The 18,742-nt window shown below is 48.1% G+C and overlaps 1 protein-coding gene across 10 annotated transcripts in view; it reads right to left on the bottom strand.

The window, feature by feature from the left end:
• NF2 (neurofibromin 2) overlaps positions 1–18,509 on the bottom strand; it is a 49,526-nt gene extending 31,017 nt beyond the window's left edge. For 7 of the 10 annotated variants that reach the window (XR_005103443.1, XM_037382515.1, XM_037382689.1 and 4 more), the window contains exons 1-4: positions 18,317–18,509; positions 6,873–6,998; positions 5,702–5,824; positions 3,359–3,442 (exon numbers count right to left, since the gene is read on the bottom strand). Coding sequence is in view for 9 of the 10 variants with exons in the window: in XM_037382515.1 (XP_037238412.1) it covers positions 3,359–3,442; positions 5,702–5,824; positions 6,873–6,998; positions 18,317–18,430 (447 nt within the window). In the remaining variant the exon portion in view is untranslated. The remainder of the gene's footprint in view (positions 1–3,358; positions 3,443–5,701; positions 5,825–6,872; positions 6,999–18,316) is intronic. The other 3 variants (XM_037382403.1, XM_037382438.1, XM_037382324.1) reach the window with 2 other exon arrangements.
• Between the last annotated feature and the right edge of the window lie 233 nt (positions 18,510–18,742).

Consider the following 18,742-nt stretch of genomic DNA (forward strand, 5'->3'; position numbering starts at 1 on the left):
CAAGAGCCCAGCATCAAGAGTCTATGCATACATCCTCTCCACAGCCCAGCAAGCAATGTTTCATAGATGACAAGCAGGGATTAAAGACGCAAATATTGATTTGGAGCCAATGCAGATGCAAAGGAAGCATGCAACAATCAACACTGACTCAGACTTCAATTAATATAACAAAACCACCATGGATTTCATTCTGGAGGGTGCTGAGCAGCAGCAACTGTCTGTCTTCCAAGGTCTACAGATTGGAGCTCCTCTGAAAGCAGCGCATTGCAGGTACACATCCCTTGAACCCACATCAAAAGGGAACAGTAATAAAAACATGGTACTGGCAAAGGAAACAACTCCAATAACCTTGGAAACGCAGAAAATAAATCATTTTTAGGTGATGAAAATAACAGCAAATAGGATTAACGTGATTATTTTCTGTTGTGATCTACCATGGATATCCAAGACTAAGTATGGATTATGTGATTTTTATGTGGTGAAAAATATCACCATGTCCCAAAGGAATATTTGTACCAAGAGGGAGTCTAGATGAGAACATTAATTATTCACAAGTAAAAAATCAACAAATGGCTTAAGTATTGCAGTATATGTTGGCTCAAACGATTTGGCAAACATACATTTAAAGACCTTTTCAATTAAATCATTACTTCAAAACTGTTGTGGAATTTCGGCTCCTGCTAATTGAACTATCTGATTAATATTCCTGGTTACACATGGAAGTTCTATTTTCCTCATTCATACACCTGGCTTACATCATGCTGGATAAACACAAGCATGTTCATCTTCAAACTATTAACACCAAGTATTGTTTGTTTTGAGGGAGGGAAAAAAAAGGAGGGGAAAAAAAAAAAAAAAAAAAAAGAGCAGCCCTTTGCTAGTGCTAAAAGATCTGAAGTGCTGAGAAGGCTGCGGCACAGCAGCGATCTGCATTTAAGAAGCAAGAAATGGAAGAACCTCCTGGACATCATCATTTCCTGCCGGGATGCATTTTTCGGTAGATTCCACATCTCTCCTGGCTATTTAAAACCTGAACCACCTCCAACATCTGAAAGCAGCGTGGGTGGTTTAAATGCAGGGCTAGAGGGGAAAACACATAGTAATTCCCCAAACGAACACAATGATATAGAAATAAATAAGCTTTTATTTTTATGACCCACACGCTTGCTTTGTTATTGCAGGTAGGTGTGCAACAACAGTACAAACCAACCTGGCTGTCAATCAAATGGCTGTATCAGATGCAAACACACTGCTATGTCAGGCTATTATGCCCCTAATCATGCAAATCAGCATGTTATTAGCAAAATTACTGTGCTCAGTGGCCGCCTTCTTGTCCAGAAAGGACATCATTATCCTATTTAACTGTAAGGAATGACCTGCAACATCTTTCTTCCCAGTTCCATACCAAACATATGCTTTCAGCTTCCTCCTTTGCTGAAAAAAAACCCCAAACAAACAAAAAACCCACAAAAAAAGTAGAAGGGGAAACCCAGCCTGGAGCCTGGCTAGCCTGGAGGGGCAGCAAGGAGAAGTGACATCTGATGCAGACATGAAAGCACATTTAGCAAAGATCAGAAAAGGCATCCCTCTTCCACTTTCTCACAATCTCTGTGCGGAATCAAGACGTGCAAGGTTAACAGAACTGCTCTGACTCCAGACAACCTCCTCCAGACGACCGAGCATTGAGCATGCCGAGCGTGCTACTGAGCGCAAGGTCAGCAGCTGAGCCGCAAGAAGAGAAAGGGGACGGCACAACAGTCCTGTACCAAATTACACCCTGTTCCTGATCACGCGAGCAGAAGCTGTCAGGGCCAAGAGTTAACAGCGCTCAATATTTACCCAATGGTCTATTCATTTTGGCAACAGGAAAAGTCATCCTCTATGCATCCTCAGCTCAGCAGGTCAACAGAGAAAAAGCCAAGTAAGTGTTTACTCATGCACTCTAATAAGAGTGATGAATGTTTCACACGAATAGAAACGTTTCTAAAAGCAACTTGTCTTTCCCTGGCTGATGAGTCTCTTGAACAAAATACGGTTTCATCAATATTCTGGCTATGAGGAGAAAACATCTTTTTCTAGTAAATTCAAACATTCATCAAAGAACACCGCTGCATGTCACCCAGGGCTGCATTCAGACAAGCCGAGCACGGACTGAAGGGTTATGAGGAAGATTATACAGCACAATGGAGAAAGCCACAGTGAAACACAGGGGACTGGCATCCATTTCCAACCAGCCTGGATCAGGCCCTCTTCAGACAACAGAGCCAAATCCCCTCTCCTGCACTGTCAGATAAGGTGGTCTCAAACCAGAGAGCTACCCTGCTTCTCCTAAACTGCTCAACAGTTATGCCCCTCAAAGACAAGCAGATGGACCAAACCCAGGGCACGGCCACCTGCCTGCGCTCCTGAGAGCCAAAACGCCTCCCTAAATCACATCCAGAGAGTCACAAGTGACTACAACCACGAAGCTACAGTGATAACGTAGCTGGGTTGTGATCAGACTCCAGTCACTCCTTTTCCAAAGACATTATCTTTACACACAAACTGGAGATTAGCTAGAAGACTTGTTAATTGAGCAGCAGTACATGTTGTGCATATACAGAGATAAATTACTTCCCTTCCTGCAAGAATGTCCCCACTTCTGAACCTTGTGCTGCTTCCTCTGTCCCAGGAGTCCCTCTGCTGTGGGCTGCTGCAAGCTGTCCAAGGCTGCAGGCTCCAGACTGGAAAACAGCGTTCTCTTAAATAAATCCACAGCAAAACACACTGACTCTGGGTCCAGAGCAGAATTCAGTCAAGGAACAAGGGGAACTTAGTGACCACTGACTTCTTCCTCTGTCTAGTGAGGCCAAACACCCAAGATAAAGGGAGAAGCGAGGAAGAGCCTTTTAACACTGCAATAACATTTAGGTGGCAAGCTGCAGCACTCAAAATAAAGTAGTTATCATGATGACAGGTATTCTGGGGAAGCAACAGAGCTGTGAGTCCCACGGCTGGCTTGCCTACGGCTGCAACGGCAAGAGCAGAGACAAGAGCCAAAAAATCACGGGCTCGGGGAATTCACCTGCTCCAGTAGTAAGCTACACTTGAGCAGGCACTGCAGCTCATAAGCTGAGCGCTTGCTAAACAGTCCTGGAAAAAGCAAGCAAAAATCTGTCAGGTCTGAGGGTAGTCAGGAACCAGTCATGCAGAAAAGGCAACAGTGTTGGTGTAATCCCCTCACTTCCCAACTTTTAACAACTTTCCCTGCCTTCCCCCTCCTCAGGAAGCAGGTATATCACAAAGCACCTCACTTCCCAGGAGCAACACTAACACATCACCAACGTCAGCAGCCCTTGGAGAATCCCCCTGTGCCTACCTTGGCTTGGACGGCATAAGAGGCCAGCAGGACAGAAGCTTCAGGAGGACAGTAGATCTTCTCATCCAAAATCTGCTTCTTCACCTGCACACAGAAGTAAAGGACACATAACATACATTTAGTAGAGCAGTGCAAAGCATGACTGTCACAACAGATGGTTACAGTTTGGTTTAGCTCGAGCTGTCAACCACACAGTTAACAATTTTCCTAACACTAATTACAATTCAGGCCCAGGATGTCTCTGGTGGCTCAGAAGGGAAGGGCTCAGGCTTTCACTGGCCGCCTTTTTCAGACAGGTTTGCAAGAAGAGCTAAATTTATATGTGGAAAATGACAGAACCTATATACCATCGCTAAAGGCAAAGAGGGGGAAAAAAAAATCTTGCATGTAAACACAACTATAAAACTCTTAAGGTACAAGCTATGGATGGATATGACATCTATACGCACCACTAAAAAAAAATGAAATTTGCAGCTGAGTCTCTGAGCACACAAAGGTTTTGCTCTGGGATATTCAGGCCTCATTATGAGTCAGTGCTCACCTGTGCTCGAGGCTAATTCCCTCCAATCCCACTGGCAGCAAGGAGAGCTGCGAGTCACCTCCGTGGCAGTGCTTTTAGCAGCAGGCAAAGCCCTGTGCACACTCCCAGAGGAACCAATGTGCAGTTCCCAAAAACAACAGCTTTACATTTCCTAGCTTCTGTGCATTAAAAAATTACACCTGTCATGTTTGATATTTTTTGGTTTTGCACACTTAATTTTCCTTAATAAAGATAGGGAAAAAAACATACTATTTCCTGGGAGACTTAAATGGATTGTCACAGAGATGCAGTAACATCAATTTGAATTTATAACATGCTTTGAGTCCTCAAAGTTGGTTACAACACAATCACAGAAGATATTCCACTGCATTAAGATAAAAACCAGCAGTTGCAAGCTTACGTGCGCTCCTGTTTCCCATATGCATTACAGGAGCCCAGGCTCCTCTCATCATCAGAAATCCTAGTAGCAAAGTCACGGTCTGCATTTATAAAAATGCAGCCTTAACTGCTTTTCCTCTCTGATTTTTCTTTTCAAAGATGCCAACAGCATTTTTCCTCATCAAGGATAAAACCCATGGCAAACCAGACATTTAAAAATAGCCCTACGGAGACACGAGCACACGAGACAGAACTTGGAAATTAACAGCAATACTTCACATTTAGAAGTCCTTTAGCTCTGAGGAACAAAGATGAACTTTGGAAGAGTGAGAAGTAGCAAGAACCTGGTGAGCTCACTTTCATATCCATTTGAAAGGGCACGGCACACTGAAGTCTACAGTGGTTATTTCAAAAGCATCCAAGTCCAGGTTGCCTCTACTTTGGTGTAACAAACTTAAGTGTATTTTTAAAATCTTTATAATGTATTTATTTTACAAACTTCAAATTAACAGCCACAGAGCAGCTGAACCATCCCAACAAGTGCCTAGGGGGTCTGACTAAGACTACTCTAGTCCCAGTAATCATAGTTGACACAACTCTTTATAGGACATAGTTTCAGAAAATTGATCTTGTCTGAAAAAGAGCTCCTGCAACAGAAGCTCTTTGTTACCAGCCACACAGCACTGCTACAACATCAGCTGAGCTGACTTCTCAGGATGCAAAATTTTGTAGCGTACTTTAAATAAAAAAGAAAAAAAATCTGAAGATGCATTCACCACAGTTTCCAAATGCTTTAACATAAGGGCACGAGTTACAGGGGCACATGGGACCGTTAGGTTTCCCTTTCTCCTGTGCTTCTGCCATCAGTCTCTGATGAAGCTCTGCTGCTGGGATTTTCTTCCGCTCCAGTTATTTGAAGGCTGATTTTTGAAGAGGTGAACCTTGCTGTACAGCCTGAACATGAAACAGGTTGGCTGCATTCTGTTCTTGAGGATGAAATTCCCCTGCTTCACATAACAATGCTATCATGTACAAAGGCAACTGCCATCCCTCAGCACAATTGATATCCACACCCTGCAGAGAGGTGGACTCCAAGGCTGTGTGTGTCATTCAAGCCCACATCTGACAGATTCATTTCCCCTAGCTACCACACACTAATATTACAAATCACCTAATCATTCCTGACAGCGAGTTTACGAGGTCTGCAAGTCTGGGCACCTGTGACTGCTTCATCCAGACAAACCATCTTTGACCTATTTTACGAAGTAGTTGTTGAAGACAACTCCCTTCGGAGAGATGTCAACATAACGATGAGGATCCACACTCTGCTGACAACTTTCTGACCCTGCAACCTTCTCACACTTCTGCTCATCCTAGCTCCTTCTCCCTCAGGCTGGAAAACACTGTATTGACATGGCTCCTACCTGCAGGAAGAACAAGTGCTGTGTGATTTCCTGGACCAGTTCCTCCTCTGCGTTCTCAGGATAAAATTTGGCCAGGAAGTGAAAGGTGACGGGCTCCTCTGTTGGAACATCGTGATCCAGAACCTGTGGGATACAAGAGCCATTCAGCTACTCTTTCCAGCTTCTTCAGCACTCTGTCTCTTGGAGCCAAGACACAGCTCCCTTCTGTTCAGATCAGCACATCTTTTGTCAAGCACTTTAGACACCTAGAACAGACGAACCAAGCTAAGTAGTTCAGAAACCACAGTTAAGAAAACAAACAAACATTTCTGACGCTCCTGAGAATGCAAGAAAACAAACAAGTCAGAAACAAACAGCATGCGAAATGAGACAGCAAAGGTTGATCCTGATCTGCTGTGCGCACATTGCCTCTGCTGAACCTCGCAGAGCGGTGCTATATCCTGCTACGCCACCATCCGAACCTTCTCGTTGTTGCCCCGCACTGCCTCTTCTTGTATTTGTTTCAGTGCTGTTCCTCGCTACCTTTCTATTGTGCTGGCACTGCCCAGTTCAGACTGATGTTAGTTTAAAACCTTGGCATAACACACGAGACACCCAGACCTCCCTCACAGTCTCAATTACTGTCTGGTTTTAGTGTAACATCCTTTGGATGCAAACAGAACCATGTTTATCACTTCTCCAACCCACCTCTCAGCAACCTGGAGGCTCGCCTATTTGGGAAGCCTTTCCTCCCTTAGCTCCATCTCCTTCTCACTCCTCTGGTTCTCCCCCTCCCCAGCTCTTCATACATCTCAAAAACAAAAGAAGCCAAGATGCAATTTGACTTTTCCACTAATGGTTTTGTCATTCAGTGGCACAGAAGAGAGGCTTTTAGGTTGCATTTATGTTATAGTCACTCTGAAGTCCAGCATCCCAGCATGGCCATCTCCCCGCATGCCTCAAGGGGATTCAGTGTGTACGGTCCAAGGTTCACAGCTCAGAAGGAGCTGGGGTTATCTCTGCCACCTCTCCTTACTTTAACTTACAGATGCCATGGGGATGAGATTTAAATACACTTCACCCAGTTCACTTTGGCACCACACATAACACAACCTTGAGCATTCAAGGAAATAGCAAAGTACATCGTCTTTTGTCATCCCACACGACCTCTCAAGGGAGGTTTGGTTCCAACCTTCTTGTCCATTTTGAGCCAGGCCACCGTATCCTTGATAGTGTACTGAAGCCCAAAGAACCAGGTTTCTCTGAGTCCTAGTGTCCTGCATACTAGATCGAACAGGTCCTTCCCTTTCCACTTCACCTGCAGGAAAGCAAAGAGAAAGCAGAGTTACAAAGATAGATTTCAGAACTTCATCTCCATTCAACCAAATCCACTCTTTTTTCACCTCACGAGGTCTTTGACAGTGTGGAGAAGGCATCTGGTACAGATAAGAAAACATCTTAATGAAGCATACTTTATATCCTTCCATCTGATCTCATCTGCAGATCACCAGCTCCAACCTCAGCAGGAAACAGAGATGTGATTTTTCCCCCCTTCCAAAAACGACACTGTAAAACCCTCTGTTTCTTCCTCTGGCAACCCACCAACATTCAACAGAGGACCTGAAGGGTCCATTCAGGTTCCTTTTGAGCAGCCATGCACTGCTATGAGCAGCCTGTTTCCAGCAAGAAATAAAAATCACTCTTAACTGCCCCTTAATAGCTTTAACGGCTCCACTTAATAGTCCCAGGAAGCCCTGCACAAGCTCCAGCGTCAGCAACAGGGTTTCACAGACAAGGGTGCAATGCACTCCCCAAAATCAGAAGTGAAACGATCTATGTGCAAAGTGTGTTCATCCAGAGCCACCGACCCTGCACATGTAAAAGGGAAAAAGATCAGAGAAAAAAAAAAATTATCACTGAAGTCAACGGTTCTCTTGGAGCATGTTTTGATAGGGTCAACACTGCATTTTCTGCTGAAAATGTTGGTGACAAAAGTAGCTCAGGAGCTGAGAAAGTTGGTCCTGCTCAAAGACCATGTCCTTCGAGCAATCCTGCAGCTGCATCTATGTTGCTACTGAAGTTTGCTCATAAAAACAGAAGGCGTTGGGGAGGCAGAAAGGTGAAGAGGGACATAAAACAGATTAATCTAATATGCCAAAGCCACTTTGGTCTTCCATCTGCACAGTGGAAACAATTGCTGGACCGAGACATATGGCCATTACTCTAAAGCCCTAGGGCAAAAGGATCTCGGCACATTCTCTTGTCACTACAACTCAATCTTGGTGCCACCTGGACAGCATCAATATTAATGCTCAGGCTCGGCAGGGACTGCTGGGGCTGGTGTCGCGCCGCTCCCGCTGTCACCCACTGCCGCCTTGTGGGCAAAGCCGCCGAGGACAAGCTTATTGCCATTCTGCTGGCTTTGATTAAATGAGTATATCGTTATTTTCTCCCCCTCCCAGGGCACGCAAACACACACACTGGCAGTCCCAGAATAGAATAAAGTCAATGTTACCCTCCAAAAAACCAACACCCCCAGACGGCTCGCCACAGCCTCTCCGCAATTCCTATCAACCACCGTCAACACCTCGAGGTCAAAAACACCAGGAGGAGCAAGTTTTGCAGGGTTGTAATTATAAAACCCTAATTTCACACATTTAGCTAGCCTCCAGTCCCCATGATGAGCTCCAGCTCGGCACAGGATGGTTCAGATTGTAGAAGATCTTTTCCTGACTATTATTTTAAGAGGGAGGTTAATTCAAGGGTTCAGACAAAACAGAGCGAGACACATTTAAACAGCTATTTTGTACCATTTCTGTAGGCACATAAAAACAGGCTGCCATCAAAGGGCTATTTCTTAACTGGAATGAAACTGCTTTGCATAAAGTGTTATCGGCTTTTTTTCTTTTTTTTTTTTTTTTCTTTCTGCAAGGACCACATTACAGCCTATTGCTTCAGAGGAGTGATGGGTGCCTGCAGGCACACAGCCCTGCACCTAACCTTTCCCAGGACAGGCCCCTGCGTGTTGCTAACAGGAGCGTCTCCTCCCCAGACACTCCACATCCCATGGGATCAGTGTTGTGAACAAACCTGGAGCAAACCCACTGAGTCCCATCCCCCCCTGAGCCGGGGTTTCCACCCGCTGTGGCTCCCCACCAAACCATCCCTGCAGAATTTCACACGCAGGCACCCCGACTTTGCTCACCACCCTGCAGCAGCTGGCATGACCCAAAGATTTCTTCCCCATAAGCAAGCCAGCCGTTCGTTTCAAAAACCAGCAGTGAGCATTAAAGCAAGAGCTTTGTGTGTTTTCCCCCTTCCTTGCAATTTTAATCTGGTGACAGGAATATTTTAAGCGATTGCTTCTGCTGCTAGATTTTACACCGCTGCTTTGTCACTGCACGAGTACGTTATAGCAGAAATATATATTTACATTCCTGCCCGCACAGTGCTGAAATCTCCAACAGTAACACGCTCAGACAGCCTCCCTGACTGTGCTGAATTACCTTCATTAAATACATAAATGGAACAGCAGCCACGTTTATTTCAACATACATGATTTCATTCCACACCTCGGTACTTAAAATAACTATCTGCATTCAAGTGGCGTCTTTTGACAGCTGAGCTCAAACTGCTTTAGAGGCGTTCAGGACCTCAGCCCTCCTTACCCTTACTTGATAGGACTCGTATCATTAACTGCCACATTTCCTGGTTGTAAAACGCAAAAAAGCCTCCCCCAGGCACGAGGGTATGAGGAGAGCTGCTGTCCAAGGCTGGGCAGAGAGCCTGGGGGAGAGCCAGGATGGGCTAGCAGTTCCCCATCCCATCCTCTGCTAGTAACGCCATTCCCCTGCTCTGCACTAAAGTGACACCTGAAGCGCAAAGACGGTTTCACAAGCCATTACGAGCTCCTGAAAACAAAACAAAGAGGCTCAGAGCAGAAAAATTCCCTCTCAGCCATATGCCAGAGCGTCTGGCACAATGCTATAATAAAGCTCAATGTCCCAATAAAAAGCTACATCATGATAACCTGAACCTGACCCACAGGACAGAGCAAGATGCGTCACCTCAGCATCCTCGATCAGCTGCAGGCATCGCCTCTTACATTTGCAGCTTTGCGTTCTTCCATTAGTATGATCGCAACACAGGTTGTTAGATATATCCAGCGAGTCGTTGAAGGAATACGTGGACAAGCTGCTTTATAAACAGGGTAAGCGCTGCAAGGCTGTTACTCTGCGGAGCTGGAATTTATGTTCTTTACTAAATACAGAGTGTTTACAATTTATCAGCAGAGCATTTTAAGTAAACAGCACCAAACACTTAAAAGTCAGCAGCCAGTGGCTAGAATAGAGTGCTTCCAGTACCAGTTATTGGCATCATCTTTTTCTCCAGCAGAGACATTGCATTTGGCGTCGATTAACAGGGTTTGCATTATTTATTAACCTGCACCAAAAGTCATTTCCAGCTAGCAGGCAACTGGACAATTTATTTTGGTGCACAACCCTTCCATCAAGTTTCACAACTGCTCCTTAGCTAACAAGTCAATAAACCAGCTGCAAAAATGAGCAGAAGGGTTATCTGATTCCCTTGTTGTGGGGTGACAAGGAAGGAGTGCCAGCACTACGAAGTCGGCACTTTTGTAGCGAAGTGCTACAAAAAATGGGTGCCAGGCACAAGAGGGTGCAGCCACCCTGCAGAGGGTTGAGCAGGTGGTCTATGGAAAAAAAAATCAACCACTGGTATAGGCGGATGCTTTTCTTCCAACCATGTCAAATTGAGTTTACGCCAACTACATGGAAAAGGGAAGGAAAAAAAAAAAAAAAAAAAAAAAGGACACTTTTTAAACCATTTAAGATCAAGGTTCCTCACGTGAGAAGCTCTCCTCAGACAACAGGGAGGTACCCAAACCGCTGGGGACAAAACCTGGCTCTGTCCGGGGGCGGCAGATGAAGATCTCACCTCCGTGTCGATACAAACACAAACCACCAGAGCTTCAGCTGTCCCTGGGGTCAGGCTGGGGAGTAAGGGCACAAACAAGTGACTGGAGGGCATTAAGGCAGCGCTCAGCAGCTCAGCCCAGGCACACTGCTTCCCAGGGAAAATCCATTGCCAACAGTCCCTCTGCACCCCACGCAATGCAGCCGCTCTGCAGAAGGCACAGCACCAGGTTAATGCATGACCTGGAAGAAATGACTAACATCTATAGAATATTTCACTGCACCCATTTATCTTTAAATAATGCAGAAAATGGCTTTTCACCTCAGCAGATCATTTTATTAAGCGTTAGTTCTGTGCTAGAGATGAAAAGAGAGCACAGAGTCCCTGTTGTGGTGACAGTCTGAAAGACCACGAAGAAAAGGGGACCAAGCCCCAGGAAGATGTGCTCAGCTTCCATCGTGTGATGTTATTTCCATTTAGAAGCAAGGTTTAACAAGAGGATGTGACACCTCTTCAGTGGAACAGGGAGGAAGATGGCAGAAGGGAGGGGGCAGGGGCTGAGCAGAGCACCCTTCCACTAACCACCTGGGAAACAATAAATGGGTGGGCTGTATCTGTTCCCCATCCCACCAGGAGATGCCCAAACAAACGAGCCACAACAGTTTACGCCTGAAATGGAGATAACTTTTGAGACTGCAGACCACATTTATTTCTCTTTCTGAACTTGAATGATATTAGGATTGCCACAGACAACAATTTATTTGGATTTAAAGCCCATTTGCAGCAAATGGGGAATCAAATACGCAATATGCTTCCATTTTTTTAAAAAAAAAATCAAGTGATGTCAAATACTTTCAATTGCCACTTACTGAGCCACAAGACAGGGCTGTAAAAGTTATTTTTATTTACTAATGCTACACGACAACTCGATAATGAGCTTTTAATTAAAACCTATTCTGTTAACCACCGAGGAGGCCAAAAATGCACCCAGGCGTAAGGACACAGATGGTGCAGCCAAGCACATTTCGTGATGTCTGCCCAAGACAGAGACGGAGTGGGGTACACGGCAGAACAAGCTGCTGCGGCTCCGGCCAGCCGGCACTGAGGCAAGTGGGAGAGGCGGAGGGGACAACAACCGATGATGATGTCCCAAAGCCTCACCTAGCCCCACAAGTTGGGTTTGCACAATTTAAGAGTTACAGAGTCAAGCAGCAGCTCAACACATGGGAAGAAGGTCCAAGAGGTTGAGAGAAGGATCTTGATCCTGCAGGGACCCCCCCCAGCCTTTGGGTGCCAAGGATGCATAGGAATATAACATCAGACAGAGCTGTCTCTGACAGCAGCCTGCACCCTCACCGCCGCGAGAAGGGCCCCACAGGGCAGCAATCACCGCGTGGGAGCCAACTGTGGACTGACACAGGGTATTTCAGCACAAGCCTGACCTGCTCTGACGATCTTTTGCCTGCTGATGCACTCTGAAAACAGACAGCTTACCGCAGGGAAAGCCACGCTAGGCTTTAAGAAGCCAGTGTTGTCAGCCTTAGGAGAGAGGGTTAGCCTTGCAAGTTTACCTCTGAATGAAGCAAGGCTAAACCATGTATACTATCAAACGCCTCTCTTCCAGTCTTAAGGGCTGTTTGATTTTCTAACAGAGTGCTGCCTCCCAGCTTCAAGTAGATTGTTTCCAGGGCTGCTTCCCTGTTCAAGTATTTTTAATTTCAAAAACCACCTACTTGAAAGACACTGTAGAAAAAAAAAAAAAGAGGAAGAAAGAAGAGATATTAAACAGCATCAAAACCAGAGTCTGTACACCAAAAGAGCAAGACTTTCTGTCCCAAATGCCTTCACTCCTTCCCCTTTGCATCAACACACCTCCTCTGAATTAACCACAAAGACTGACGATTGACAGCAGTTCTGAACCATCTTTGGAGGGAACGAGATAACTCGGAGTTTCACAATCAGCTCAGAAGAGGCTGCAGTGGGACACAGGGGATCCAGAGAGCATTTCAGATGCAGGATGAGGCAGAGAGAAGCCAAAGAGGACCTGTCTTCATAGCAAGTCTCATGTGACTTGTGCACAGCTTAAGGGAATGCAGAACTGAACCACACCAAGCAAGACATCTCTAAAAAATTAATTCCCAAATGACACTGTTGTGAATCAACAGAATTTCTGACCTTTTTTGGCATAAACCCCTCCAAGCCACGAAGTGAGAAAATAGCCCTTACCTGCAGCTCATATTTAAAGAGGGGTCAGCAGCAACCAAACAGCACAAACTCCTGAGCACTCACAGAGAGCCAACACAGGATTGGGGCAGATGGGTGTGCTGAGGAACCAGAACATTGACTTGACAGCTGGTATCCCAACAATTTACTGAAGATCATTTTGTAGCTGAGGGGGATTATTTCTCTCAAGCTTTTTAAAAATAGCTGTTACTGCCCACAGATCCGTCTTTTCCAGTTAACTTCCTGCCTGTTTGCAGAAGCTTAGCAGCAGTGAGAGAGGTCACTGCCCCTACTAGCATCACTGAGCTGCTGCTAGATATTTAACCAGGGATGGAAGGATTTTTATAAAACCCCTTCCAAGGATCCTGCAACACAGAAGGAAGCTGAGGGCGCTCTACTTCCTGGCTTCCTTCTCTTGCCTGTTTTATTTTGGTGCAGTGACTAGAGAGAGCTCAAAACTCGACCTCAATTTACTGTGCCAGCTCTTACTCAAAAACTTACTTGGTTCCAGATTTTCACCACCAAATCTTTGCTTGCTCCTGTTTCAGAGGATAAGCTTTTGCAGCTCAGCTACGTAACTCCCTAGGTTTGTTAACAAAGAGACCAATCCTTGGCCACACACTGCTGAAATTTGGTCTTGCCTACTTACAAGCGAACAGAAAAGCTTTACAACTAACCTCGTCCAACTGGCGCTTCACCGAGTGGGGCACTGGGCTAAAAAGATCCCTTCCAACCAAGGTTATCCTCTGGACAAAGAGGAACAGATTAAGCACTGAAGCAGTGACAGCGTGCACGTTTGGACCAGCAAATACATCAGTCCAAACCTGCCACTTCTTGCTGCTTGAACACTTAAGCTGTTTCTCTAGGTTGGCTGTAAAGCTTTTCCATTCATTTTTAACCTACGACCCACAGAAGCCGCTGGATAGCTAGCTGCATCCTTGGTGAAGTAATGATCCCTGCAGGAGTTTCAGGCCCAAGATCACAGGCGCGATTAAAAGGCTAAAGATAAAACACACACTTCAGAAAAGGTGCTGTGGCTCCAGAGGTGAAAAGCCACTAACCTGACTGACCACTGCAAGAGGAAGAAACGGGCAAAGACATGCACAAAACCAAAAGAAAGATTGATGGGTTTCTCCTATCAACCAGGGAACTTGGTTCTTGGAGGAAAAAAACTGCACATCAGTCCACGTGAGACCAACCTGACACCAGCCACGTTACACCACCACCGTCCTACTGGAGGGACAGGATGAACGATGCCTTGGAAGACAAAGACTCAAAAATACCACAGATTTTTATGATGTATGCCAGAGATAATGGATAACCAACTACCTCATCTAGAGAGGCACCACCAAAACCACATTACCTTGCCATGTCGACTACTTTAATTTGGTTCAGGGCCACTGTCAGCAAGCTGCACCATCAGGGTGGCAACAGCAGAGGAAACCATCAGGCCCAGCAGGCTCCTGGCACTGCACTCTGAACTGACATCAAGCCATTTGTACCACACCCTGGCAAGCTCTGCTCTACACTATGCCACTTAAAACAGCTTCCCAAATCGGTACTCGGGCAGTGCACTGCCTATCGCGGTGTTAATCGCAGGAGAACATCAACATTAAATGTCTTTCAGCAAGATTTCTCTTCTGCTGCTCTCCAAGCACAGAAAGCTGAGGGACCGCAGGAGCTATTTGAGGGTGATCTCAGAAAGGTGAGGCAGCTAGGGATTGGTTTAACATGGGGATTTTAAGAGCTATGCAAATGTCTATCCTTCCTCAAGATGCTATCAATTAATTAGGTAGCAGGCTCAAACAGCTGCGATGGAAGTAACATAAAGGAAGACACTCAATTTGTGCCTTCAAGATTTCCCCAAACAAATTATAAGTCTTTAAAGTGAAACCCCAACCGTGATTATTAAGTTTCATCACCAGGTTAGAAAGATTAAAATTTCATTTCTATGAATTATTTTAGATTTAGACTCGATTTAGAGACATCATTTGCAGAGTAAACAGATGCAAAGCGGGTTTAATCTCTTAAAATACACAGCTGGGAATTTCCACAGGGCAGACTGAAAAACTAACACAGAAAAATAAGATGTCCCCCTCACAGCTACGGCGGTGTTGGTGGGGTCAAAAGAAGAGGGACTGCTAGGACCAGAGCCAGGGCTCTACAGCTTGCACTGAGCGACATTCAGTCCAGCCCCAAGAGCCAGCCATCAAGCCACAGCAGGTTACGGATTCAGATCTCTTAGCTGCTCCACACACTCTCCCCAAGGGCTGGGGCAGACCTTGCTAGCCCCAGCTGCCCACCACGCTGCCCAGCCAGGCACTGCCAGGTCTTACATCCCATGGCCTCCACTATTTCCAGCTGTCTGGCCACCCTCGAGGTCTCAGGCCTCCGCTGCCACTGCCTCCAGGTGAGGACAGCACCTCTGTCCTGCGCAGCAGGGCTGGGAAGTCTAACTCATGACAACACAGATCACACCTCAAGAGCTCTGCAACAAAGTTTGGAGAAAAAAGATCAGTTATGTTAATCCCACACAGAAAAACTCATTGCTGAAGTGTGTTTACCAGCAATAGGATCAAAACCTGCCCGGGAAGCCACCAGTTAGGCTATGCTGAAGACCAGCACACATAGTATCAGCCTTCCCAGAACAGCCTCACACCCCTCAGATCACTCACTGGCTGGGCATCTGGCTCCTGGAGAAGGAAAAGCAGGGTGAAAGAAACACAGCAACGCTCAGAGCAAGGCTGGGAGCACACACCTAGGGCACAGAGATGAGCAGTGGCTATTTGCAATGGGGTGGAGGGAGGACAGAGACTTCTGGAAGTGGATGAGACCAAGGGCATGACAAGATGGCAGGGCAGGATGACAGAAATCAGCCCGCTCTGCCTGGACCGCAGCCTCTCCTTCGCAGGGACCCGCAGTGCCAGCATGCAGAGGATGCAGGAGGGAGCAGCAATTTCCCGCTGTCCCTCCCAACTCTGAATACCCAGCTCCCAGGGCTCAAGCAAAACAGTGCTCCCCGGACAACTGCCGAGCGGGCAGGGCTCCTGGGCAAGGCCATTTGGACTGGCAACCCAAGGTCAAGGCGTCAGCATGAATTAGGCAGCAAAATGCTCCTGCACTCCTTCCTCTGCCTGCTCAGCTGCTGTTTTCCATGGGGTTTCAAGCCCAAGGCAGGGAGCAGGCTCCAGCACACCAGGTACACACCAAAACCCAACCAGAGCTACAACCCTAGGACTGCTGGACTCACAGAGGAACTGATGAACCTGCAGCTCATTCCCTTGGTGGAGCCAGGAGGTGCCCACGGCTGGAGAGCAGCAATGGCAGAGAGGGAGGGGATGAGCACAGGCAAGAGAAGCCAAGAGGCAGCAGCAGTCCCCCCTGCCCAGCTCCGAGTGAGTTGGATGCCCCCAGGAGCAGGCTACTGATGAGATCTCCAACAAACCATCGGCTACCCATCCCTGTCAGCACCAGGTACCATTTACAGACTGCAAAAACACATCTCAGGAGCCTCCCCCAAACAGCACAACAGCAAGACTCCCAACTGCACCTCCTTCCACTAACCTTCTGGTGCGTGTTTGTGCAGCAGGGGTTTCCCCCTCCCCAGCCTCCTGCTCCGGTCAGCAGTCCTTCCCATCCAAAGAAACCCATCACATCAACGCCCACACAGATACTCCAGCAAACACAGTGCTGCTCACTCCTCTCTCATCTCAACCCTCCACAGCCCGAGCCCAGCAAAGCTTCGGGCAGGGGCCAGATCCCTCTAGAGAGCATGGTCCTCCCCAGACCATCGACCCTCCCACTCCTTTGACTTTCAGGCAAAGTGGCCAAGGCCACAAGCTCTGCTCCTGGCTCCAGGTCTCGCCATGGGCTGCCACAGCAAGGACAGAGACAAACCCTTCCCTGGGCCACCTTCCCATCCCCTCCGTCACATCAGCCCCAGCGACTCAAGGCCACAGGGTGTGTCTGATCCATCTGCAACGTCAGGAGCTGGGCTTGGTGCATTTCTGCAGAATCAGCAGCCAAGGAGTTTTCCCCAGAGCCATACAACTACAAGACAAAGACAGGGGCAGAGACACGGCCAGGGAGCTGGACTGCTTGAATAAAACTCACACCTCAACATGGACTGCCCTGTGCTCACGGGCACCAAGCATGGTGTGAAACAGCCCCATCACTCACAAGCATCCAACTATTTCCCTCCCCTCCACCTGAGCACTCTGTGCTGAAGGATGCCTGAACTCTCCCATGCATCAGCTCAGACGAGATACAGGAGACCCGAGCAGGACCATACACATTGCTCAGGAACTCCTTCCTGCACTTTCAGAAAGGCTGAAGAAGTCTATCTGCAGCAACAAGCTTTTTTGGCAGGAACCTCCCCAAAAAGTCATCTCAAGAGGCACAAGTTGCACAGTCAAATCCCACCCAAAAGCACTGCCTCACTGCTGCACAAATCCCCTAATCCCAACGTGAAGCAACAAATGGCTGCAACATTAAAAAAAAGAATTATTTACTTTTCATCATACGTTATTACTGGCAGCCTCAGAAAAACATGCAAGAACAGTGCCAGGATGCTTAAACTCTCCTAGCAGCATCACAGTGGGAAGCTCACAGGACTACTATCTCAAATAAATCCTTATTCCCTGGGAAAGGCAGAAAGTTCTTCAGAGCGGACAACAATTGTCAAAAGCAAGAAAATTTATGACAACAAACACCCCTCGGCTTACAGGAACTGGGATTCCATCAAGATAAGCATCAGACTAATGAAATATAAACTATTAAATAAGAAGGTTAAACTGGGTAGAAACGGATTTCGGTGTTTGCATGCCTGAGCCCTCTGGATTGGCTGCAAAGACACCGACAACAAACGAGACCCTGGGGCCTGACAGCAACTGCCCAGGGGAGGTTTAAGGGCCACCAAGGGCCAAAAAAAAGGAAAATATCAGGGAAAAAGCAGTCACACCCACAGCGGGCAGCTGGACACAATGCCCCCAGACTCCTCTTCATCCTCGGGACTGAGCTAATAACTCACGCAAACGTGAAAAATGTATTTGTGTGTGTTTGCTGAGCGCTTTGAGCCGGACCCTGGTGGGCTCAGGCCTGGCCACCTGGGCCACCGCCGGCCTCCTCACGGTAGCCACCGTGCAGCGGGCGCCTGCGGCTGCCTGAAGGCTGAATTGTAATGAGAATGAAGGCGAGTTACAAACAAGACACCAGAACCGCGCACACCCCTCTGTCCCGGCCGGCAGCCCCAGGGGGTCGCTCCCCCACCGCGTAGGGCCCACCCACCGCCCGGCCGGCCCCCACCCGCGCCCCCCGCCGCCGGGCCCCGGCCCCACCGCCAGGCCGGCCTCAGGCCGGCTGCCGGGCCAGGGGCAACCCCCGGGCGGGCGGGACAGACCGCGGAGGCGGGCGGGGGTGCGGCCCACCCCCCCGGGAGCCCCGGCCCAGCCCCGCCGCCGCCGCCCCGGCCGTCACCTCGCAGCTGAACTCCATCTCGGCGTCCATGGTGGCGATGCGCACCGTGAAGGTCTTGGGTTGCTTCCTCTTCAGCGAGCTGAAGCTCATGCGGGACGCGATGGCCCCGGCCATGGCGGGGTAGGCGGCTCAGCGCGGCGGTAGCGCCATGGCGGCGGGGAGGGCCCGGGCCCCGCCGCTCCGGGCCGCGCCGAGCTGCGCCCGCCCCCGGCGCCCCGCCATTGGTCCCGCACTGGCCTGCTCCCGCCCCCGCCAGGCGGGTTGCGCGGCGCGACAGCCAACGGGGAGGGCTGTAAAGGAGGAGAGGGAGCGGAAGCGGCTGTGATTGGGGAAAGTTGATGCCGCTCAAGGGAAGGGGGCGGTGCGAGAAGGGAACACCTCCCAGGGCGGGGGGATGAAGGAGAGGCGTGGGCCGGGCGGTGGCGC

The sequence above is a fragment of the Falco rusticolus genome, chromosome 1 (genome assembly GCF_015220075.1).
Source record: "Falco rusticolus isolate bFalRus1 chromosome 1, bFalRus1.pri, whole genome shotgun sequence".
In the NCBI taxonomy this organism is placed as follows: Eukaryota; Metazoa; Chordata; class Aves; order Falconiformes; family Falconidae; genus Falco; species Falco rusticolus.